General features: G+C 42.0%; 1 protein-coding gene across 3 annotated transcripts in view; it reads left to right on the top strand.

Moving 5' to 3' along the window:
- The window catches only part of KLHL2 (kelch like family member 2), a 35868-nt gene extending 13839 nt beyond the window's left edge, over positions 1 to 22029 (top strand). For 2 of the 3 annotated variants that reach the window (XM_081021721.1, XM_081021723.1), the window contains 11 exons: positions 6003 to 6165; positions 9044 to 9153; positions 11342 to 11458; positions 12511 to 12660; positions 13497 to 13614; positions 13761 to 13973; positions 14313 to 14414; positions 15428 to 15556; positions 17987 to 18127; positions 18545 to 18688; positions 20998 to 22029. In XM_081021721.1, the coding sequence (XP_080877847.1) occupies positions 6003 to 6165; positions 9044 to 9153; positions 11342 to 11458; positions 12511 to 12660; positions 13497 to 13614; positions 13761 to 13973; positions 14313 to 14414; positions 15428 to 15556; positions 17987 to 18127; positions 18545 to 18688; positions 20998 to 21026 (1416 nt within the window). In that variant the 3' untranslated portion in view covers positions 21027 to 22029. The remainder of the gene's footprint in view (positions 1 to 6002; positions 6166 to 9043; positions 9154 to 11341; positions 11459 to 12510; positions 12661 to 13496; positions 13615 to 13760; positions 13974 to 14312; positions 14415 to 15427; positions 15557 to 17986; positions 18128 to 18544; positions 18689 to 20997) is intronic. The other variant, XM_081021722.1, reaches the window with a different exon arrangement.
- The last annotated feature ends 3147 nt before the right edge of the window (positions 22030 to 25176 follow it).

Below are 25176 nucleotides of genomic sequence, written 5' to 3'. Positions count from 1 at the left end.
AGTCATTGGGATTGGTACCTAATGCATTGATTACATGGAGATCCCCCATCGCCAAAGCTCTTTTATAAGCAGTTCCTTTTACTTATATTTGTACTCACAGCCTGTCTTCCACAAAAGAGTAGATAAGTCTCCAAGGGATTTGCAGTCTCTGCAAAGAGTGATGAAAATTGGGGGGGGGGCTATTTCCCCTGAATAAGGAAGGGAGTTAGAGGTAATTAAAACCTTATATTTTATTCATTTATGAAACTCTTCATTCATATCCATCTACAGCTAAAAGTAATTGTTTACTTGATTATGTTAATGGAGATGAAATGTGTGGGTTTCCATGTTTAGGACTGAGCCAGTACAGCAGAGCTGTTTTGACCCACCCAAGATAAGGTGGAAAGCTCCTTACCTGGCATTTCATCCTGACAGGTGTTGGTTGTCTTGTTTTTCATTGTGGACTTTGGAATCAAGCAGTGCCTCTGTTTTTCAGGACGGCTGAGCTCTGGGCAAGCCCTACAGGCAACTCACATTGGGTGTCTCCATGGAATTTAGTAAAATTTTAGTGTAAGGAGGCTACACTGTGTATACTTCAAAGTGTGTTCTGTTAGACACTAGGCTGGACTTTGATGATAGAGAAGAGGTATAGCTGCAATTATGGAAACTAGAATCCTGTGGCTACAAATTGAGGGTCTCTGCAACTGATTCCAGAAGCATTAGATTTGGCAGCCTTTATGGGCATCAATTTATGCTCCTTTGCTTCAGATGTTCATGTATATGCCACATTCCCTTTGTTTGCAACCTGAACAAGCAGGCTGCACTGTGGCTGTTCTCCTTCTTGATGGTAGAGAATTATATACAATTCTCTAAAAAACCCCAAACAGCTGCTGTGCATTCCTGCGGTATGCAAATGCTGTGTGTAATGCCCTCCATCTTGTATATAAATGGTGTGTGTAATACCAGTGATCTAATGATCTCGTCCTTTGCAATTTGAGTCCTATTTCCTGTTAGGTATGACTTGCCAGTATCTTTCAACTCATTATCTGGTACAGCATGTAGCATTTCTGACAAACTGTTTGGCCAAATGTTCACTAAACGCAAGAAAATGTCTCAAGCTGTTGCATAGTCAACACTTTCAACGGCAGCAATTAAGGATTTTTAACACCTAATAGCTTGCTGGCTTAAAAAAATTCCTTAATTGTTGGGATGGGTTTGACCGGTTTGACATAGAATTAAACTACTGTGAGTAATATCACACTATTTTGACTGAGACCAGCTTTACCCCCCACCCCCGAAAGTGATCTTCCTCATAAAATTTGTAGCTTCTTTACTAGGCCTAGTCAGGTTCAGTTTAATCGGTAGCTGCTTTGAGGTGTTAGGACTGTTGAACTGTTGTGGTGTTAGGCGTAATGGGAGAGTCTAAATGGGAGGCAGGTTGAGGAGAAGGGAGATCTGATAAGACAGGATCTACTTTTGAGATCATAGAAGAGTTTTTAGCATGTATTTATGGGTGTGTTTGAACTATAATATAGGTAAAAAAGGTAAAGGACCCGTGGAAGGTTAAATCCAGTCAAGGGCGACTATGGGGTGTGGTGCTCAACTCGCTTTTCAGTTCAAGGGAGCCGGCGTTTGTCCACAGACAGCTTTCTGGGTCATGTGGCCAGCATGACTAAACCACTACTGGCACAATGGGACACTGTGGCGAGTGCCATAGTGCACGGAAATGCCATTTACCTTCCCTCCACAGTGGTACCTATTTATCCACTGGCATGCTTTTGAACTGCTAGGTTGGAAGAAGCTGGGACAGAGCAAAGGGAGCTCATCCCGTCGCGCGGATTCGAACCACTAAACATCTGATTAGCAAACCCAAGAGGCTCAGTGGTTTAGATCACAGCGCCACCTGCTCCCTTTGAATTATAATATACCATTAATTCAGTGTGACTTACAGGTAATAATAATACTTGCAATACCATTCATTCATTCATTTAATTTCTTCTTATACTTACTGGGGTGGATCTAGATTTGCTCTTAAGTTTGTTCATTTGAGTGGAACTACACACCAACTAACTCAGTTTGGATTCAGTCTGTTGTTGTTGTTGTTGTTGTTGTTTATTAGGGATTTTCTCCCCACCCTTCCGATAAAATTCCAAGCTCATTAAAACATACTGGGTTGCATCCAGTGTTGCACCTTCAGGATTCCAATGGGGCAACAGGACTTCCTTTTCCTCTCTGTTCTTCCCTTCCTTCCCCTCCCCCCATAAATTGCTCTGGAGCTGATTTTGAGGGTGCTCAGGGAGCTGGAGGGACGGAAGAGGAAGTCTGTTGAACATATGGAATTCCCATGCACCAGCAGAGCTGCAACATTGGATGCAGTCTAATGTGTTAAAAGCAGGAAAATCAATAGCAGCAAGAAGGCTCTTCATGTGGTACCAAAACAAATTTGGAGTAGGTGCTGGGAAGGGAATCCCACAACTGAGGCACCACAATTGAGAAGGACCATTCTCTGGTAAAGAGAGGACATCTGAAGATTTCAGTATTCAGACCGTCAAAGAGCAAATGCAAGGAACGGGCTACGTTTTACAGTCCAGTGAGCTGCATAATCTTTGCCTCTTGCAGGACATCACTCCCAACAGCCCAATCTTGCTTTCTCAAATGTAACTCCCATTGACTTCACTGGACCTTTACTCTTGAAGTGAATAAATGTGTTTAGGCTTGCAGCCTAAACCTCGACAGCTAAGTCAGTGCCTTGCACTTTGCTATGCAGTTTCTAGTTCTAGATTATTACTTCGTGTTATCCCAAATTCTTGGAGCTGTGGCAGATATTAAGAGTGAGGCTGTGGGAGATTGGGAGGCAGTTGCCAGAGGTACACCGTCATCCTATTCAAGTGTTCAGTCTCCTTATAAGACTGAGGAAACATGAGGAAAAGCAGGATGTGGTGTCACGTCCCGCACCCCCTCTGGTGTGTCATTGCTACCCAGGTTAGAATCCTTCATGCATTTGAGGGGGAAGATCTGATGTGAGGAGCTACCTCTTATTCTTGGAGGCTCCCTGTGTGATGATTTAGAAGATGGCTTCCCACTTCAGACCTTTTCCCTCAAACTTGTGGAGGGCTTTAAACGGTCCCCCACTTCTCTCATCTTTTCCTTACTTGTGAGGAGATTGACCACCTGAATAGGGCCTGTATATGAAATATAAATGTCTAATAAGTCTGACGTTTCCTCTGCACAAGCTATTTTGAGGTAATATCTACCATGGGAAGTGTAATTTTACAAAATAATTTACAGTAGGGAGACAGCTGTGTGTGTGTGTCTTGTGAGTGGACTTAAGAAAGCCTGTGTGATTGCCTGTAGAAAGACACAAATCTGTCTTAAAAGCTACTAAAAACACTCTAAGGAATGTTGAATATTGTTTAAAGTATTTTTTAATACTTTTCAGGGCATGCTGCCTTTGCAAGGCATCTTACAAGACACATGAAACACAATTACAAAGCCACACACAGATTCAAAGCAGCAGCAGCTAAAAAAATTCTTTACCAAGTGCGGTATAGCACAATTTTTTAATAATATTTTTATTGATTTCCACAAAAACAACAAAATCATTACATTAAAGAGAAAAACATAAAATAAAACATTTATAACAACTGTATACACAATCAATATTAAATCCACATTGTGGGATTACTTGAATCCCTCGACTTCCCTCTACTCCTTGCCTTGGTTCCTTTGTATTATCTTCATTCATGCATGTCAATAAAATCTTTATCTCTAATTACCTCCAAATTTAAACATTATCTATCACATTACAAGTGTTTTTTTTTAAATTCTGCTAATGTATTAACTTGCATGGTATAGCACAATTCAGCCAAGCACGGGCTTAAAGAAATGCATCTTTTGAAGATTTTTAAAGGCTATTGGGAATGAAGCTCCAAAAATATGAGGTGAGCTGGGGGAAAGTGCACCTCACATATCCACTTGCCTAACAACTCTCACTGATAGGTCAGGGAGCAGGAGAGCCTGAGGGGCCTGGGGAGGGAGCTGCTGGGTTATATATATATATATATATATATATATATATATATATATATATACACACACACACACACACACACATATACATACACATACATACATATATACATATACATACATACATATATACATATACATATACATATATATATATATATATATATATATATATGATGTTGTTGTTGTTTAGTCGTTTAGTCATTTCCAACTCTTCATGACCCCATAGACCAGAGCACGCCAGGCACTTCTGTCTTCCACTGCCTCCCTCAGTTAGGTCAAACTCATGCTGGTAGCTTCAAGAACACTATCCAACCATCTCGTCCTCTGTCGTCCCCTTCTCCTTGTGCCCTCAATCTTTCCCAACATCAGGGTCTTTTCCAGGGAGTCTTCTCTTCTCATGAGGTGGCCAAAATATTGGAGCCTCAGCTTCACAATCTGTCCTTCCAGTGAGCACTCAAGGCTGATTTTCTTAAGAATGGATAGGTTTGATCTTCTTGCAGTCCATGGGACTCTCAAGAGTCTCCTCCAGCACCATAATTCAAAAGCGTCATATATATATATATTTATATATTTCCCGCCCATCTGACTGGGCAGCTCCCAACAAAATGTTAAAAATACAATAAAGCATCAAATATTAAAAACTTCCCTAAACAAGATCCAAAGGGTACAGTCTTTTAAGAGCTCCCATGTGTATAAATGGCAAATTCTGCCTTGAAAACTACACCTAAGTGGGGTTCGATCCTTTTCTGATTCGTGCTTATGTATTTTTTTTCTGGCACAGTTCACTTTTTATACATATGGTGCCAGAGAACAGCATATAACATGGAACAGAACTGAGTGTAAATATTTGTTTGGAGGGTGAGTGTGCTGGGCATCTGGGAACATTTTAGACAAGGCCACATGCTTGGTCTGTAAACAGTCCTTGGACTTCAAGCAGAGCTATAAAAAAAAAGTTGATCGCTTTAAAAAGGCCTTGTTTCAGGAAGCATGTGGCTTGTAAATGATTTTTAGGAACGACTTGCTACATCTGAAATGAATGAGGGCTAATAGCTTTCTTGGGTGAAATGTAAAGTGTTAGCATTAGCTTTGTGCTACAGATGTCGAAATTTATTTTTAGCCCTCTGCACTGCCACCCACCCACCACTACAGCTGTTTATCTTGACTCATGCTTTTCTTGAAAGACAAGCAGTGCAAACGCAAAGGATCTCTGCTTGAGGCATTTCTGCAGTTCTCTGCTGGTTCAGTGAGCCCTTGGGAACCCGGAAGCATCCTCTGTGTAGGGCAGATGAATTAAGTGCAGTAAAGTAAAGTCAGTGGTGTCTGTCCTCTTGAATGTGTTCCAGTTGAAGCTAGCATTCCGTGGCTTCTGTATTTAAAAGTGAATACCGTATACAACTGCTAACAGCAAATGCAGTGTTTACAAAGAAGCCCATTTTGTGAGCTTACTTAGATTTCATTGAGTCAATCAAATAAAGGCGTTGGGAATACAGAATTGGATAGTGCTTTGGAATGAAGCTGATCAATGTCAACCTCTTAAACACTAACCTTTTTTTTTTTTTTTTAATGCCAGCCCTGTTGTGCTAATATGATTAAGTCCTACAGTGAGCAGTAGGAGAATAATGAATAAACCTTTGAAAATAGAAGGAACGTTGTCCCATCGTAGTTCATGCGACAAAAGGGGCAACTGCATTTCTGCAGTGACCCAATCCTTGGCAACTCATCTGGATTCAAAGGCCAGTGAGTCGGAATGATAAAAAATGAATAGAAATATCAGCCATAACTGATCTAGAATACAGGGTTTTTAAAACTTTCTAACAGCAAGCATCACAATCAACACTAGTACCATAAATTTAAGGTGGTGACTTTAAAATGCAGACCTCTGTTGGTCATATTCTCTACCATTCTAATGTTTCTCCTAATATGTGTGCCGTAAGTTTTTCTTTTTGTTGTTGTTGGCAATGTGTACATGAATTTGGTTTTGGTTATTGTAGGTACTTCTCCCGGCAGCTAGTTTGTTGCAGTTGCAGGATGTAAAGAAGAGCTGCTGTGATTTTCTGGAAACCCAGCTTCATCCTGTGAACTGTTTAGGCTTTCGCGCTTTTGCTGACATGCATGCATGCACAGATCTTCTGAACAAGGCCAACACTTATGCAGGCAAGTGCAACACCAATTCTAAAAAAACAGACTTGGCTGGATTGTGGTTTTGTTTCTAACGCTGTCTAATGTGGCAGCCTTTTAACATTGCTCGCACAAGAGGGAATTTGAGCTACAATGTTGGGGAATGTGAAAGTCTTAGAACTGACTGCCTTGACTTTTTGCACATGCAAGAAAAAAAAAATCACGAAGCAGCTAGGAAACGAGTGGATTTTAAAACCAGAAATTAAAACCACATTAAAATTTTAGGCACCGGTATAAAAAAACGAGTCTATGCAGCCCAAGCCTTCTAGGGCTTTCTAGCCTTATCCAAAAAAATTCCTCCAGATGCTCTGTAGCCAAACCCCAATGCTATAGGGAACCTTTTTGGCTCCATGAGCCCCTATCTCCTTATCATGATAGGCTTTGCAGGTCAAGTTTGACCTCACAGTCGTTTTGACACAAGGTGCTTTGAAGACCCAAAGTTGGGAGTACAAAGTGCCTTGCAAGGAACTGTTAAAACAAGTGTTTCCCCCCTCCTTTTTAGCAACTCTCTTCCTGACAATAGGGGTGTGTGGTAAATGCATAACCTCAACCATCATTCATTAGATGATGTCCCAAGTCATTCTAGCTGATGGGTAGGTGAATGAGGCTTGGGAGGGACATGGCCTTGCAGGGCAATTTGGATACCCTAGCAGGGTAAGATTGGCCCATGGGTGAGAGGGTCGCCACCATAGCCTAAGGTGAGGAGCAGTCTCAGTGGGCTTCTTCCTGTGACCTATATAGCCTGTGTACACTTGCATACAGCAGTATCTTGGGTAAAGGGCTGGAAGCTGGGGTAAGGTCTCTCTTACTGCAACTCTGCTCCTCAGCATTTTACCCAAACAGTTGTTCTAGCATTTGGGGGCAGCAGATCAATGGCAGAGCTGAAGTTTGAGGACGTGAGAGAAGATTCCTTATCTTTAGTCAAGTCAGGTTTTAAGGCAGCGCAAATGAGTAGTTGATCTCTGAACTGCTTGACAGGCTCTGCTACTTGTTTGGATCTGAGGCAATGGCTTGGCTGAACTGCTGATATAAGGTAGCGAGGAGGGAAAGATCTCCTTTTCCTTTAGGGCTCTCCAGCTCTCTGGGTACCCCTCCTTCCTGTAGGTAACCCCCCAAGAAACCATAGGAAAGCTGTCTGGGTCCTCTGAGCAGCTTAGAACATTCAAACAAGATTGGAGGCATAGCTGAGAATTAGCGGATGTGCTTTGTATACATAAACATCTCAAATTCAATTCCTGGCTGCTGCCAATGATTATAGAGCAGGGTTGGAGAACACATGGCTCTCCAGATGTTGCTAGGTTACAGTTGCCACAATCCCTGCTCATTATTGGTAGGGGATGAAGCCCATGTATATCTCAGTGGCCACAGGTGGTTCCCCATCTTGGTCTTTGGGGAAGGCTTCTCCCTTCATCTCAACAGCACACATTTTTCTTTTCCTCCGCTCAGCTGTAAGGCTTATATAATTTATATAATTTCAGAACATACTATTCGAAATAATTCATTTATCTGTTCCTCTTTCGTGACAAAAGGAGATGCCTCAAAGAGTTAACAAGATTTCCTAGGCAACGAACTACATTCTAAACAGACGGCTGATCATAACAATGCTGCTTCAGATTCCTTATTTTTCCTATTTTTCTCATTTCTGAGAACCTGAGTGTGAGAGAGCATAGATGTTACAAAAGGGGCAACTTGCCAATCACCTAGGCTGAATTGCTGCAGAATCTGTTGAGAACGCAGCTACTGTGTTTGAATAGCACATTAATCAGATTGGGTCCCTTTAAACTGTTGAATGACCGTGTGGCAAGTGGGGCCTTCAACGTAAGTTTGGCAGTGTGGAGTGCTCCTGTTTAGTATGTCATTCAGCCAGCCAGGACCCCCTTCTAGATTATTCTATTCCCCTTCCATCTGGTTTCCTTCTCAGGGTTCAATGGCAGCAAGGCCAAGGAAAAGGGCCTGTCACCACCACCTACTGGCAATACTGCAATCACATTTCAGTTGCAGCCTTTCGTAGAACCTCTTGCTCTTCACAAACTGTCCAACGCCAAACCCCAGAGAGTCTTACCCTGGAGGGCAGCCCCCATAGGCAGATTTACAGCATCCAAATCAAGAAGCCTACAAAAGAGAGGCCCTCTGTCTTCTGTATACCACAAACCACCCCAAAGAACTTGATCAGCCATTTCCTCCACCTCCCAACATTCTGTCTCATTCCTCCCAGCCTTGAACAAGCCACCCTGGAGGTGCACAATGCCCTGTTGTACTAACTTGCCTCTGCCACCCTTTCAACTTAAAAAGCAAAAATCCTCCAATGATGGACAGAAGGAAAATACCTCCCCTAGCCAAAGAGCCCAACTCCTGCTGCGCTGCCTTGGCCATTCAGGGACCAGAGTCCATTTAAACCAACTTTTAATTTATGAGCAAGGCAAAAATCTTCCTCCCCAAACAGTCAGCATTCTTTGTCCACTGAACATACTCAGTACTCATTGGGCTGTTTCTCCCCTTTGGGTATTTTTAGCAGAACTTCTGTACGTCTGCAAAGCTCAGGGCTCTGCCAAGCCTGCTTCTTCCCCTTTGGTGTGTGCCATTATGGCTACAGCTCTATCCACCCATTCACCTGAATATCAAATAATATCCCAAATGCTGTAATGATATTGTGGTGAGTTATTGTATTAGAATGCTTCATATATGTGCATTTACTATATATGAACTATGTGCTTTCCTCATTTTGCCGTTGTGTGCCCCAGCAAGTAGTCACTGCAGTGGAAACCACTTGCTTCTATAGAGTCAGTACCTCTTAACTTGCATCGCACGGGTGTGTGCGTGTGCATTCAAAGATATTTTTCCCCTCTCTAAACAGAGCAGCACTTTACTGAAGTTGTACTTTGTGAGGAATTTCTGAACCTCGATGTAGAACAGGTGTGCAGCTTAATATCCAGTGACAAACTTACAATAGCGTCCGAGGAAAAGGTAAGGTCCCTTTCTCCCAGTTTGAAAGCTGCTTTTAAGAATCTTAAGGTCTAATCAGATACGATGGAACCTTCATTCATGTGCCGCATCTACAACAACCTATCTCACAGGGTTATTGTGAGGGTGAAATGGGGAGGAGAACCATGTACGCCACCTTGAGATCTTTGAAAGATAAAGGTGGTATATAAATTTCAATAATAGCAATAATACATTTTATTGGATAAGAAGTCTTCAGTTGATGATAACTGGAAAACACCTGCCCCTGGAAAGACATTTACATAGGCATTAGGTGAACCTCCCAGGAGTGCAGGAACTACAAAAGCAAGTTGTTATAATAGAAAATGGTGTTTCCTTAACCACAGATGGTAGCTGCACCCAGAGAAGGGTTTCCTAAAATGAGGATGGGGAGGGGAAAAACCCAAAAACCTAGTGCCTGGGCTGTTTCATATGGAAGCAGACAGGCCTTCAGGTAACAAGGTCCAAAGTTGAGTAGGTAGGGCTTCAAATTATATGCTTATGTGCCAGCACTTTGGAAATGGACCAGTAGCAGGTTTGGGGCCATCTTGAAAGGTTGCCCTATGCGCAATGCATTATAGTTGGCCAACTTCAAGGCTTTCCTTGAAGTACAGCTAAAGCATCCTACCTAAAAATGAGTATTATACAGTGATAGCACAGATATTGGAATACACATAGGCCTACAAAGCAAGATCATATGATACTGAATGTGGGCCGAGATGTAGGTTAAGTAGAGCATGTGCTGAGTTTCGGCATATGGAGAAGCTGTTCTGATTGTTTTGTTTTTGCCACATGCCCATGTCCTATGTGGGTTTCTTCCCTCGGTGAGGGCTGACACGCTACTGCAGCATCACTGTCCAACTCTCTGAGTCTTGGCAGTGGCGCAGTGCTGTCAGCCCACATCTCGGCCTGCTTTTAGAGCTGCATGACTCTTATCCTTTAATTAAATCCTCAGCAGATCTTTTGGTACCCTAGCTGCAAACTGAACTGAACTTCTGTTAAGCATCCTCATAGACTGCAGATATATTTAGCACAGTATGGGAATTTTATAGATAATCCTTCTAACTCAAGTGGTAAGCGCTGACAAGATTTGTAACCGGAGACCACTAAAAAACAACAACACCAAGTTCTTGGCATCCTTGGGGGAATTCTCTTCTTCCGCACACATGCCCTATGCCCACCCCCCGAACAACTCGCAGGGAGAGCAGAGGATTAATCATTTCACCTGACAAGGAGAAATGCCTGTGCCGATGAAAGGATCAGCTTAGCACGATGCTGAATTCCACTCCGGCGGCTTGTGAAAACACAAACATTTTAATCGAAAAGCTGAACCTCAGTAAGGGCTGGATCCAGACACATCAAAGAAGCGTTTCAGTGAAACGCGTTGTAAACTTTATATGAGAAATCGGGTTGGCAAAAACGGAACTCCAAAGCGCCGTCAGGTGTCACAGTGTTATAATGCACATACAGTGGTACCTCAGGTTACAAACACTTCGGGTTACAGACTCTGCTAACCCGGAAGTAGTACCTTGGGTTAAGAACTTTACCTCAGGATGAGAACAGAAATCGTGCGGCGGCAGCGGGAGGCCCCATTAGTGAAAGCGCACCTCAGGTTAAGAATGGTTTCAGGTTAAGAAGGGACCTCTGGAACGAATTAAGTTCGTAACCAGAGGTACCACTGTACAACGCATACGAAGCGCTTTTTCTTTGCCAATGTAGCTGTGTCCAAGGACTGAGGATCCTCAGTAGCCACAGTATTCCTTTAGGGAGGTGAGAATATACTCCATCCACCTGATGGCTTATGAGAAGCTGAAGGTGATTGGGGAAGAGACGACAGAGGAGAGCAGCCACTTTCAAAAGGAGCAAGATGCTTGGGGTGAGAGAGGGAAGCAGCTTGGGCTTGGTACCCCTTTTTAACCATTTAGAGAGTGAAAAGGCTACTGACATCTTTAAAAGGATAGGACCTGCTGAGGATAACTCACAGAGTATGGGCGGGAGCTGTGGCTCCTTTCCTGTGCTACTGACCCCTGAAGGAAGGGTCTCTGTTTTCCATTCTCAATTACAGCACTCGCAGAGAAGGGCTTCTTAAGAGAGAATAATATGTGAATCTGCCCTGTTGCCCCACCCCCCAAAAAATGTTCAAAACTCATAGTGTGTCCTTTTGTTACGCAAGGTGTTTGAAGCGGTGATCGCATGGGTCAACCACGACAAAGATGTGCGACAAGAGCTCATGGCACGCCTGATGGAACATGTCCGCCTGCCGTTGCTCTCCCGAGAGTATTTGGTTCAGGTAAGTAAAATGTAAGCATTTAATGTGCACGCCCTCTCTCTTATTCTGTACAACCTTAAGCGTACAGACTTAGCCATAAGAACAGAATATTTACCATTAAGGAGACAGAATCGCTTAACTACAGGTAGCACTTCTTGTAAGATTCTACCAATCTGCTCAACGTTCTGATCTTGGTAGTTACAACCAGGTCTTTTTTTTTTTATCTTGTTTGTGTCGTGCTTTTTGGCGAGTGTGTAACTTTTGAAAATATTTAATAGTGGAAAGGGTAAGGCTCCGTTAATTTGGAGGAATCACTTCATCAACCTAACTAGCAAAAAAAAAAACCAACCCAAAAAACCTACACCTAAATTTGAAGTGACCTGCCTTAAATGGTTTATCGCTAAGAATCTGAATCTGCAGCTATACTAGAACAGTTGCGTACTGGTTTATGTTTTCCTTGATATTCTGTCAAAGGGAATTAATATTTGCTGTTGCCCTAGGAATGTAGGAAACCAGCTTAAATGAAGTCACTTTGGTCCAGCTGGCAGGGCTCTCCAGAGTTTAATAAGGGACAATCCCATCTTTACCTGGAGGTGCCAGGGAGTGAGTTTTGAACCTGCATGGCATGCAGAAGGAAGTTGGCAATATTCACCTCATTTTTCCTTGAGCCCATTTGTTTTCATTTGTTTGAATAAGTTACCTTGATCTTGTTCAGAAAAGTACTGAAATGTCTTTGCATAGGACAGAATTCCAAAGCACACATAAGTGATACTCAACTTGCTTTTGTTTTTTTTTTGTTTTTTGCCAGGGTATACAGCTTCTGTGCTTGTCTCTATATTCTGGTTTCTAGCCTGTAGGCATCCACCCTCTTGAAATGCCTTTTCTTCATAGGGTTCCAAAAATTTTGGAAGCACCGTGCTTACATCTCTTATTGAACAGATCCAAAGGGCTTGTATTTTCTTTCTTAAGAGGGCTGGCATAGGGGTAATCTTGAGATGAACATGCCAGCATATTAGTGTGCACCTGTTGTGTAGTAGTACTTGTTAAGACTTTTGTCCACGTTTAATGCGCAGAGAGTCGAAGAGGAACCGCTTGTTAAAAACAGCAGTGCGTGTAAGGATTACCTCATTGAAGCGATGAAGTACCATTTGTTGCCACTTGAGCAAAGGGCTCTGATGAAGACCACACGAACAAGGCTGCGAACACCAGCCTGCCTTCCAAAAGTAAGACCCGTCACTCTTGGCTACCTGGTTCACCATTTAGTATTGTATTGCATTATGGGAAGAGAACGTTCAGCAGAGATGTAACAGATGGATTTAATTATGTGACGGTCTTATTGAAAATTTAGTGATTTTGGAGTAATTTAAGACAGTCAAATGGGACACACACACACACACACACACACCAGTAGGAAGAGGCGCACCACAATCCAGTAAGTGAATTTAGACAATCAATCTAGAATGTCTTTCTTTCATATTTGTTAGTAGGGTTCTGCTTGTTCAAGAATATTGGGGTGCCATGACGTAACTGGCAAGACTGTCATGGTGGTTCAGCAGAGAGACTCTTGTTTTGCCTGTCAAGAGCATCTGCCTTTTTAGTGAGTAGAATGGAGGTATTTGGTTCCATATGTGTCCCATGAATTGTCAAGGTGACCACTTAACAGAAGGAGCAGCATTATAGATTATAGCAAGACTCTTCTCCCCTCCCCCCCAAAAAAAACCCTGGTGGCAGCAAAGTTAGACAGTAGGAGTAGGACTATATCTCCTCCTTATTGATCCCTGTGTACTTTGGTGGTGGAACTCTTTCTCCTGACAATCGCCTTGGCAGAAGTAGTCTCCAAAAGAAAAGGGGAATACAGGAAGTTCAAAGATGCTATTCTGATACATGATGGGTATGCGTAAGTGAATAGTTCCTAAGTTTATTGCTCTAGCCAAAGAGCATGACAAACTACTCTGAGACATGGAATAGCAACTTGTAAGAAATGATCAATTTTCCATTGTTGTCTCCATTTATGTGACTAAGCAACAAGGTTATTTACGATGTGTTTCTTCCTTTGAAGCTGATGGTGGTGGTCGGAGGACAAGCACCCAAAGCTATCCGCAGTGTGGAGTGTTACGATTTTAAGGAAGAACGGTGGCACCAAGTTGCTGAGCTGCCTTCTAGAAGATGCAGAGCAGGTAGCTGCTTAAATTGATAGTGTTACTTACATAGCTAGGTAACTCCATGCCAACAACTTCCTTTTAAGAAGGATGTTTTTTTTATGTGTGCAGTCTTTAAACAAAAGAGCATACATGGTCTGCAGAGACCAATGCCTGAAATGTAGAACCTTCTCTTTCAGGAGTGGTATACATGAGCGGTCTTGTCTTTGCCGTTGGTGGTTTCAATGGCTCCTTGAGGGTTCGTACGGTGGATTCATATGATCCCGTGAAGGACCAATGGACAAGTGTTGCTAGCATGCAAGACAGAAGAAGCACTTTGGGGGCTGCTGTATTAAACGGACTTCTGTATGCCGTGGGAGGATTTGATGGAAGTACAGGTATAGAGCATTTCATTCATATTGTACTTTGCATTCTTACTTTGAGATGACAGTCTTCTAGATCAGACCTCACCAATTTGGCGCTGTTCAGATGCTTGGCAGTACAATTCCCATCAGCCCCAGCAAGTTGTTTTGCACTATTAAAATTGTGCTTATAAAAATGAAAACACAACACGCAATAATTCATCTGAGTGAGACCAGCACTCTCAAGCTCACGGTCATCTCCGTAGCTTATGATAGAAAAGAGTTCATAAGTTCTTAATTCCTGATAATAGTTCATGGAGAAACGAATGAATAATACCTTCTTTCTTCATAGCTTTGTGTACTGCTTTGTTACAGGTCTATCATCAGTAGAAGCCTATAATATGAAGACTAATGAATGGTTTCATGTAACTCCAATGAATACAAGGAGAAGTAGTGTTGGTGTAGGTGTAGTTGGAGGTAAGGTCTCCTCTTAAGACTAAATTGGTTCTGGTGTCCATGTGACTAATAGCTGTTCACAAGCTTAACTTCTAAATACACCATATGTTCATAGCAAGCACTTTGCAAAGCAGACTAGTCTTTTCAGTCTAACTCCATCTTCAGAAGAAGTATTTATTAGACCCAGGAGTGCCCTCTGCTGTGTTCTCTGTGAATTTTTCCTAACCACCTTAGTACAGTATTTTTATCTTTATTTTATTAATTTTTTGCTTTCCTTGTGCCAAGGAGAAAGTGGCAGTGTGCTGCCTGCTATATTAAGAAATAGTTATAGTAGTCAGATTTTATTGGCCAGCTGAGAAGCTGAATAGTCCTTTTTAAAAAAATGACTGCTCATGTTTTAAAATAAAAATAAAAATCTTGAATTAAATGAATATGATTGAAAGAGAAATGTCTAAAAAAATATTTAAAGAGAAAGTATTTGTTTCTTCTGAAATGTACGAATGATTTAAACTGAACCACAACCTATCTGAAGTAGACAGCTCAGATAAGGCTGCCTTGCTTTCGTTCAGCTTCTTCAAAGTGTGAGTCCATCAAACCTCACAAAAAAGGACTTGAGTGGAACCTGACAAGTTCTCTTCAAAATAGACCCTTGTTGAGAAAAGCCCATTTAGCACAAAGCATCAAATGCAAACATCCACGCTAAATGGTTTTGCATTGTTTCAGTTAGACAGAGCACAAACCTTAACTATTTTATGTGGAAGCTTTCTCATTCAGATCAGTCACCCCTTTTAACACAAAGGCTTCTAGGTTTAATCCTCTATGAAATGCACATCATACAAATCTAATGCAGCCTTCTCCAACCTTGTGCCCACCAGATATTTTTGGGCTCTTTACTTCTATCACCGAGCATGATCAGTGGTCAGGAAAGACAAGAGTTGTGATCCAAAGCACTTGGGCAACACCAGGTTCGGGAAGGTTGACCTACCATCTACTGGTGTACCTGTATATGCAGAATTTGTTAATCCTCTTTCCAGGTATGCTGTATGCCGTCGGTGGCTATGATGGTGCATCACGTCAGTGCCTTAGTACAGTGGAGTGTTATAACTACAGTTCAAATGAATGGAGCTATGTTGCAGAGATGGGCACTAGACGTAGCGGAGCAGGTGAGTAAACAAACTTAAATGAGAACTCTATGTGTCAAATGGAAAAAAATGCAAGGAATCCCAAAGTTTTTTGGGGGTTTTTTTTAAAATAGTCATGGCAGGCACACATATCTTCAAAATCCAAATAGCTGTCTTACTGTTGCTTGAACTTGTTCCTGCACCTCCCCCACACTTATTGCTATGTATGGGACATAATTCCTGAACCAGGAAATAATTGCATTTATTGGAATATGAGATGTCTCTCTGATCAGATTTTAGCTTGAATTGCAGGATTGAAGAGGGTCATCTCACCATTCATGCTTTACCATTCTCAAGGTGGGGTGACGGGTAGGTGTACATTCCAAAGATCAATTGCTATCAGTTTCTTTGGAAGGAACTGACATTGTGAGTTGCGATCAGGAAGTGTTCTCAAGATAATCTTTCTTTGTAGCTAATTTTTAAATTGCTGGTTTAACGCCCCCATTTATTTGTTTTTCAAAGGCTTTTGGTATGATCTAACAGCTACTCACTGAAAAATCTGACTTTGGTTGTTTTGTTTTGATTTTTGTTTTTTGAATCCCTATTTAAGTATTTATGTTGGAAGCTCCCAGCAGCAAACTCTTAAATGCCAGTGGCTTTGAAAAAGCAATATCTGGTTCAGCATGACTTGAGAAAACATAATTTTGTTTGCATACGTCTGGATTACACCCATTCAGTACTTGGTGTCCAGTTCAATTTGCACCACTGGGCACTGTGGTGGAGTAGATAAGGGCCGGTATGCTGAGCTTGAATCCTTGGAAGATGGGTTGGTATTTCCTGTGTTCTGAAGATTGACCAGTTCTGTGTGGGGTTGCACTCCCTCTGAAAGAATAGGTTCAGAGCTTGGGGGGTGGAGTGCTCCCAGATCCATCTTTGTTGCTGGAAGCAACAAAGCCTCAGTGGCTAGGAGTGTCTTTTGCCAGCTACAGTTAGTCCTCCAACTAAGGCCGTTCTTGGACCTGGATAATAATGGCAATGATGATGATGATGATTGGTTAAATTTGTACTGAGTTTCATGTACTGATACCTTCAAAACTCAATTATTGCAATGCACTCATCCCTTGAGCAGAGGCTGCAGCTGATGCAGAATGCTGTGGCTAGACAGTCGATAGGGTTGGACTATCGGCAGCACATAAACCCGGTGTTCAAGCTTGCATTGGCCGCCTATATGCTACTGGACCAGGTTCAGGGTTCTTGTATTAATTTATAAGGCCCTTAACAACATGGATCCAGGTACATAATGGGCCACCTGATCCATTATATCCCTGCTCAGTCACTGAGGTCTTCAAGGGAGTCACTGTTAATGGTCTCCCATGGCTTGGATGCACGACTCTTATTACCAAGGAGCCATGCATTCAGTATAGTGGGCCCAGTTTTATTGAACTCTTTTCCAGATCAGACAGGACCCCCCCTCCCTGTAAGCTTTCAGTGCCTACTGAAGACATTGTTTTATTCCTGCAGACTTTTAAGCTGAATTCTGGTTTTATAGTTTTGACTCACTTTTAGTCTTACTGCTTTGTGTTTCCTGTATGCCACTGAGAGATTGCTGCAACTAAGTGATATACAAATTGAAAAGGGGGGAAATGGGGTGGGAAGGAGAAAGTAATGATTGGAGGAGCTGCTTCTCCTCCTCTGGCAGATGGATGGGGCTAGATTGCTCTCCCATGATGCTCTTTCCGAGAGGTAGAGAGTGCTTCTCCCAGGGGCCATTGGTTTCCTGACTGGTGGCGAAGGAAGGCAAGGATGTGCCTCACTTCAACTCTGCAGTTTGTTTGCTAGTATAGTGCTTACACTGCCCTTTTATTCTTGCATGTTATGTTTTTTATAGCTTATAGCTTATAGAATCTGTTGCAGGACCCCACAGTATTTCCTTCCTGTGAGCTGCATCAAGGTTTGCAAGACCAAGAACTAGCATAGCATATTGGCTAAAGGTGCAATCCTATGCACACTTGTCTAGGTGTAATTTAGCATAGGATTGCACTGGACAAAGGATTGCACTGTAAGAGAGTCAGCTGTGGGCCAGTATTTCATTAGTTTAAAGTTTGCCCCTTTGATGAACTCAATAGAACCTTCAACAAAGCCACACACAGCTCCAGCAAACCATGTAATATTGGGATAAACAAACTGACCTAAAGGTGGCTATAAGAGTTGCTGGGGAAAAGTGTGAAGACATTTTTCAAAACTCTCAAGCTCTAGGTACATACAAAGTGTGTGTTCGTGTTCTGTGAATGTGTTGGTGCCTGTGAACGTATAATGTAATACAGTATTTATGTGACTTTCATTGCATCTGAATTTTTTGGATTCCCACCTCCCACCCCTTGGTACTTTGTTGGTACTTGCTAAAACCCCAGAAGTGGGGATTTATGCTTTTTCTTAATGTTAACTCGTTTTGCTTTTCCCCCCTCCTTTCAGGTGTTGGTGTCTTAAACAACTTATTGTATGCAGTAGGTGGCCATGATGGTCCTTTAGTCAGAAAAAGTGTTGAGGTGTATGATCCCACCATCAATACATGGAAACAGGTTGCAGATATGAACATGTGTAGGAGAAATGCAGGTAAATATTACAGCCTTCAAAGAACTTTTAATATAGCATTGAAAATAGAAATGACACTCGCTTGGGCTTTAATTGCTTCCACATCTGCCCCCCAGGTTATTTATCTAATGAGGACCTTGCTTTGAGTAATGAGAAATCTAACATAATTCAGTATATGACACTAACACAGCCACTTTCACCATAGAACTAAATAACAACAGACAAAAATTATGGCAGTTTTGAATTTTGATAAACCACTAGCCTCAAATGCTACATTGGGGGAATACATGGTTGTCCATCATATCAAATAAATAATTGTGCACTTAGCTTGTCACTTAGAAAGGCCTTAATGCTTCTTTTTTACAACCTCCTGGCACCAAATGTGGCCTGGTGAGCTAAGAAACCAGGCGCTGACACTATTTTTCTGCTTTGTATTAGGGGTTTGTGCTGTCAATGGGCTTTTATATGTAGTTGGAGGAGACGATGGTTCCTGTAACTTGGCAACAGTGGAATATTATAACCCTACAACAGATAAGTGGACGGTGGTATCGTCATGTATGAGTACAGGAAGAAGCTATGCAGGTAATAAAGAATAAGTTAAAAAGGAGGAGTCTTCTCCCTTTTTCTGGAGGTTAATGAAGGGGCAGGTGGACTGCATTATGCTCCCTCTGTGAGTGTGTATTATGTGAATGGGTCTAGAAGCTCTTGGAGGATGGATGGGATATAAATGGAGTTAAACACAGATAGCATCTGTATGCGGTGAAAACCAAGCTCTCATCTTTATATTTGCTCATTTAAAATATGTATATGCAGGGGCGAACGAAGGCGTTGTGACACCCGGGGCGGGGCATCGCTACGTAGGGCGCATGTGCAGTGTCGCTACATATAATGCATGTGCCATACGTAGCAACGCTGCATGTGCACTGTACATAGCGGTTTGCCGGTGCTCCAGCGCTATACGGACAGTGCCGGGATCCCCTGCTCGCAGCTGCAGCCTCGAACGGAGGATCCTTTACATGCAGCTGTAGTGGCGATGGAGGGATCCCACCGCCATCTGTAAGGCGCTTGAGTGGCGCCGGCGGAAACCGCTATGTACAGTGCATGTGTGGGGTCATTGCGTAAAGCGCATGCGTGCGACACTGCACACACGCTGTACATAGCAGTTTGCCACTGGCGCCGGGATCCTCTACTCATGGCTCCAGCTGCGAATGGAGGATCCTCCACATGCGGCTACAGCGGGTTGCCTTCTTGTCACCCCCCCAGACATGGCACCTGGGGTGCACCGCACCACCCCCCACACCCCCATTGCGACGCCACTGTGTATATGTCACCTTTTTAAGAGTCAAAGCTTTCTGAGGGCGGCGTCCATAAAAAACAACATGTAAGACAATTTCATCACAGATAAAATGTGAATAAACCAGAAATAATGAAACAAAATCCATACAAAGAGCATTAGTTATAGATGCTTTTCAACACCTATAGAAATCCACTGGGAGATGTATTAAGGCGATGTTGAGTTAGTTGGCAACCAGATCTATCTCTCTGTTGCCTCTGACTCAGGATAAGCAGTTCAGGTGCTTGTCAGTTGTATGGAGATGGTAGTAGTCTGGATGGGGAGTACTAAACTGAAACTTAATCCAGGCAAAATTCAGGTGCTGCAGGTTCTGAAGAGTAGAATATAGGGAGATGGTCAGTTCTGGAAGGTGTTGCATTCCCCTGGAAGGAAAATGTGCATTTGGGGGGGCAGGACTCCTTGATCCATCACTGTCACTTGAGACACAGTTCACTTCAATGGCTAGGAATACCTATTTCCAGTTCTGGCTGGTTCGCCAGCTACAGTCCCACTTGGAAGGGGATTCTTTGGCCAAAGCAATGTATGCTTTGATAACTTCCAGGTTAGACTAGCAATATGTTCTTTGTGGGGCTGCCCTTGAAGACTGTTTAGATGATGCAGTTAATGTAGAATGCAGCAGCAAGGCTACTGTTGAGTGTCTAGCCTGACATGTATTATGCTGGCTTTGAAAGATCTGCACTGGTTTCCAATTTGCTAAAGGCTTAAATGACCTAGGCTCCAAATACCTGAAGGAGCACTTCCTACCACATCAGCTTGCCTAAGTGTTGCGATCAGTGTGGGAAGTCATTTTGGCAGTGCAGGCAAAATATGGTTTGAGGGGCGGGGAGACGGGAGACTTTCTCTGTGGTGGCTTCCAGGTTGTCGAATTACTTCCTCTCTGAGTTAGTTCACACACCTCTTCACCCAGGTCTTTAGTTGACTAGATGCAAGGCTTTGTTTCAGCTGGAACTCAAGTCCAGCACCTCTCAGGTAGGCGCTATTGCCATTCTAAGAGAAGGAGGGAGGTGGTCATGGTGAGTTCCGGCACCTATTTTTCTAGAAAATCACACCGAATAGATGTCTTCCCTTCTACTTTGCTATGATCTGATGTTCTGTGCTGTTGTTGTTTTTTGGTTGTTGTTGGGGTTGTTTTTTTGGCAACTTTGCCATTGGTGGTTTTCTGATGCTATTTTACAGTTTTAATGTAAATTGTACTCTTTATTTGGTGAATGAAGCTCAATAAATACAGATAGCAAATAAGCAGACATCCAGCCTAGAACTAAAACATAATTATAGCCCAAGACCCACTACAGCAAAAAGCACAGCAAATAAAGCCCCCTTCAGGGAAAACATTTTAGTTTCAGGGGGAAATATGTATGTGAAGCAAAACTCCATAACTCCACTCTAGGATCAGTCCTGCTTTCTAGCCACAGAATCCGGTCACATCTTTATTTTTACACAGCTGTTTTAACACGATAAAGTGAATTACGTAGTTTTAGAACAACCATATGTTTCTCTGAATAAGAGTTCAAGTCCTGCTTTCTCTCTCTTTCTGTAGGTGTTACAGTTATTGACAAGCCATTGTGAGTTGGTGCAAAGATTTCTCCCTACCTTGATTATGCAGTAGAAGCAAGCTTTAACAAGTGATGTCGAAGTGATTGAGCATCAAGTCACTTCTTAACTTGTAGCACATTGAGACATGTTGGAAGCTGTGGCCTGCGACAATTAAGGATGAAAATGAAGATTATTCCAGTTTGAAGCAATGTGTAGCATTATTTGATGTAAAGCAGCATCTGACTGAGATGTAGCTGGCTGTGTTGACTACAATTTGGATTTGCTGGGTTTCTGGACAAAATTCCTTAAGGACCAATCATGTGTCTCATGGTTGACTGGATATTTTTTTTTAAGTAAAAGATAGTGTTTCCTGGTGTCTTTTTTCCAAAGAAAAAAAAATATCCATTAACTGCTGGTTTTTGGAGGAATATTGAATCCCAGCTTAGTACTACAAGCTGGCACAAGAATCTGGATGCTTTTATAAATCATCTTTGGTTACATTACTATTGTGTGCATATTTAAGTGTGTGTGTAAGTAGACTTTCTTTATACTTGTTTGGAACTTAATGATACTATTTATACTCTGCACGGAACTTTGAAGTTTGCCAGTACTATGTTGTAAAACAGAGGTGTATATTTTGATATTTACCAATGCTTTAACAAATGCCACAGAAAACATACAATACAATGCTCATGAAACAAGTGTAATGCCAAAATGTTTTAAACTAATGTATTGGTGATCTCTATTTACCAAGATCTCTTTTGTTATGTTTTGATCTATCTCTCTTAACTCTGTCATAAGGGTTAATACTTGGCATGGGCATAATGGCAGGTTTATAATGAATGTATGGAGCTCTGTTTTACTTGCATGGCATTTAAAACTTTTCCTGTGTAACTAGCTGCTATTAATTATGTACTTCCTGTATGTGAAAATGTTTGTAAACAAACAATTCCTGGATGCTTTAAATATGACCAAAACTATTGTCATTTTGACTTCTTTTCTTTTAATAAAACTTTGCATATTTGTTTTTCCTAAAGTTTGGGACTTCTATTTAATGTAAAAGTGATGAAATAATGTCCCTCTTCAACAAGACAGGTATTTTTTGTTTCATAACTGTCTGGGAAGACAGATTGGATGAACTGAGTATGTTTTGCTTGGAGCAAAAGAACCATGCTGACCATTCTTCAGGATGAGAACAGAAATCGCACGGTGGCGGCGTGGCGGCAGCAGGAGGCCCCATTAGCTAAAGTGGTACCTCAGGTTAAGAACAGTTTCAGGTTAATGTCAGGGAAGAGTTAGAGTTAGAAGTTTCCAGTTTCCCAGAGGGAGAAAGCTTTCCCCAAGGGGGGGAGGAGAGCAGTGAATCAAATAGAAGAGAGCAACAGGAACAACAGGGATGTTCCCAGGAAAGGCAAGGGTTAAGTTCTAGCTCAGATTCGGAGGAGGGGAGATACAAGCCAGCTCTAGCCAGGAGGTTAGAAAAAAGAGCGGGAAAACGAAAGGAAGGGCGCGTTCGACATTTTGAGAGTGGCTGGTCACGGAGAAGCAGAGCTCAGAAGGTATCTGAAAGAAGTGACTCTGAGGAAGAATAGTTAAGAACCATTTATAAGATTGTTTTGTTGATACACAATAAAAGTTATAAAAGAACAAGAAGCGTTTGTGTGGTGATCTGAAGAGGACAACGACCAGTCCTGACAGTTAAGAACAGCTCTCCAGAATGAATTAAGTTCTTAACCCAAGGTACCACTGTATTTTGAACATTAGGAACTTCTGACTAAGAGCAAGGGAGTGCTACAACAAGCTGTCTAGGAATGTTGTGTATATATCGGGGGGAAAGGATAAAATTGGTATTTGATTGAGATGTTTTTATATAAGATGGTAGGGAAGAATGTTGAAGCAGTATGGTAGATTTTTGTACATTCCAATGTTTATTACTTGATCAGACCCAAAGGTGTCTAGCCCTTACTGCACTCTTTCCTACAATGGTCAGCCACATGCATATGGGGACCTCACAAACAGGAAAGGGTATAAATAGGGAGACGAAATGCAAAATATAACAGGACTCCTAGACCTTTAAGTTGTGTAGAAATGGACATGTCAGTATGTGTAGCTTGCTATGAGAGCTGCTCCATCTGAAATCTTGGCCATGTGAAACAGCTGCACATGAAGATTCTGGGTGCCTGATGACTAGTGATAACCACATTCCACACCAGACAAAAAATTTTTTGGAAAAAATGTTGTGTTAAAAGGAAAAGTGCTCACTACTTGATATACTAGTTATTGCAGTCTGTAACTTAAGCATATGTTATATGAAATAATGGCTCCTCTTTAGCCTGATTCTTAGAGGGAGGTAAACTGTGTCTGGGCTGTACCACTTACAAGCTCATGTTTGAATGTTTCTCCTTATCCACGTGCAGGTCCACCCTTCAGAGAAAACTAGATGTCAGAGAAAAGGCTAGTCCCTTAAGAGCACTCCAAATGAGTGTGTTCTTTCCTTTTAAAATCAAGAAGCATTCTGTCACTGTCAAACTGGTTTCTCAAGTGAAATACCTCTGAGCTGTTTACCACATCACTGAACTGCATTATGAGGATGGGATGGTGTTAACTCTTCAGTGACAACACGCTTGGGACACGTTTCTGGCAGGGAGGCTTAAAAGTAGTAGTGGTCTGTCTAGTTTATGTCAATGAGTGCAAAATGTGGCTGCCCGAGTTTTGACTTATGCAATCAATATGATTCATAGTACAGTGGTACCTCTGGTTAAGTACTTACCGGTAATTTGTTCCGGAAGTTCATTCTTAACCTGAAGCACCACTTTAGCTAATGGGGCCTTCCGCTGCTGCTGCAACGCCGCATGATTTCTGTTCTCATCCTGAAGCAAAGTTCTTAACCCGAGGTAATATTTCTGGGTTAGCGGAGTCTGTAACCTGAAGCGTATGTAACCTGAGGTACCACTGTACATCAACCTTTAGACAACTGCATTGGCCATCTAGTCATTTCCCAGCCTAAATCAAGGCTGCACCTTTATAGCCTTAAATGGCTGTGCATCTTTACACACTTAAATAGCTTGCAACTCAAATATCTAAAACACTGCACCTTCTCTGAGAGCTTGTGACTCAAATACATGAAAAACTGAACCTATCTGTGTTCCAAGATCAGCAGAGGGAATCTTTTTATGTTATCCGTTAGAGAGTAATTAAGTGGTGATGCAAACTTCCCCAGCATGGCATCCTTGTTTGTGGAGTGCTTTCTCCCTACAACTACAAAAGGGACAAACACTTCGTGAGAAGACTTTTTTTACTGACTTTTGTGGGTTTTAATGAGTGTTTTACCCGTCTGTTTTTAGTTCTCAGCCTGACAGTGTGTTTTATAAATTGATTTTTAAGATTGCAATTTGTTACATCACACCCAACCCTGGCAATAATGAAGGGCAGGCTGTAACTTTTAATAAATATATAAATGCCAGTTGCTGGCCTCACTGTTTGCATGTGGAAGATAGCAGTAGATTCCTGGCATAAAGCAGAGAATTAGGTAACCAAACTTGTGCTTGTTGTTGAACAAGAACAGCTGCAATTTGAAGCACTTGCCAGTACTTAGGACCAAGCCCCAAGAGGCAAGGCCAGATTTAGGTTTGATGATAGGGCCCTTTATATGTGATACTTTAGGGAGCAGGCTAGCAGGCGAAGCCCATTACTTACATCATAGGAGCCTACACAACACAAAACACTCTTGCTGGTTTAATTTTATTTGTTTTACATATTTTGGAAATGTACATCCAGGTTTTTTTTCCTTTAATTTTTTGGGGGGGACCAAAAGTGAGGCCTTAAGCTGTAGCTTGTTTAGCTTGTACATAAATCTGGCACTGCCAAGAGGAACCAAACCACCTATGGGATTCGGGATTTTCTCATTTATTTATCATTTATAATTGCCCCCTACCATAAGGTCCCAGGCTGGGTTACAGCAATGAAATGGGCAGTTAAAAAAAAAGGGAACGTGAAAGCGATTCCGCATGTTCCATTAAAAAAATAATCTGAATTTTTCTCCAGCAAAAGGAAGGGGGAGTTGTATGAACCGAAAACAATACCAAACATTACTTTTGGGTTTATTTTGGAGTGCGAGGCAGGGGAGCTAAGCTACATCTTATGCCCAGCTTTCCTTGGAAGTAAACCCCGTGAGCAGAGGCTG

Source organism: Podarcis pityusensis, assembly GCF_964106645.2.
Source record: "Podarcis pityusensis genome assembly, chromosome: 9".
In the NCBI taxonomy this organism is placed as follows: Eukaryota; Metazoa; Chordata; class Lepidosauria; order Squamata; family Lacertidae; genus Podarcis; species Podarcis pityusensis.
The sequence above is the reverse complement of the archived record's forward strand: the minus strand, read 5'-3'. Positions and strand labels throughout refer to the sequence as shown.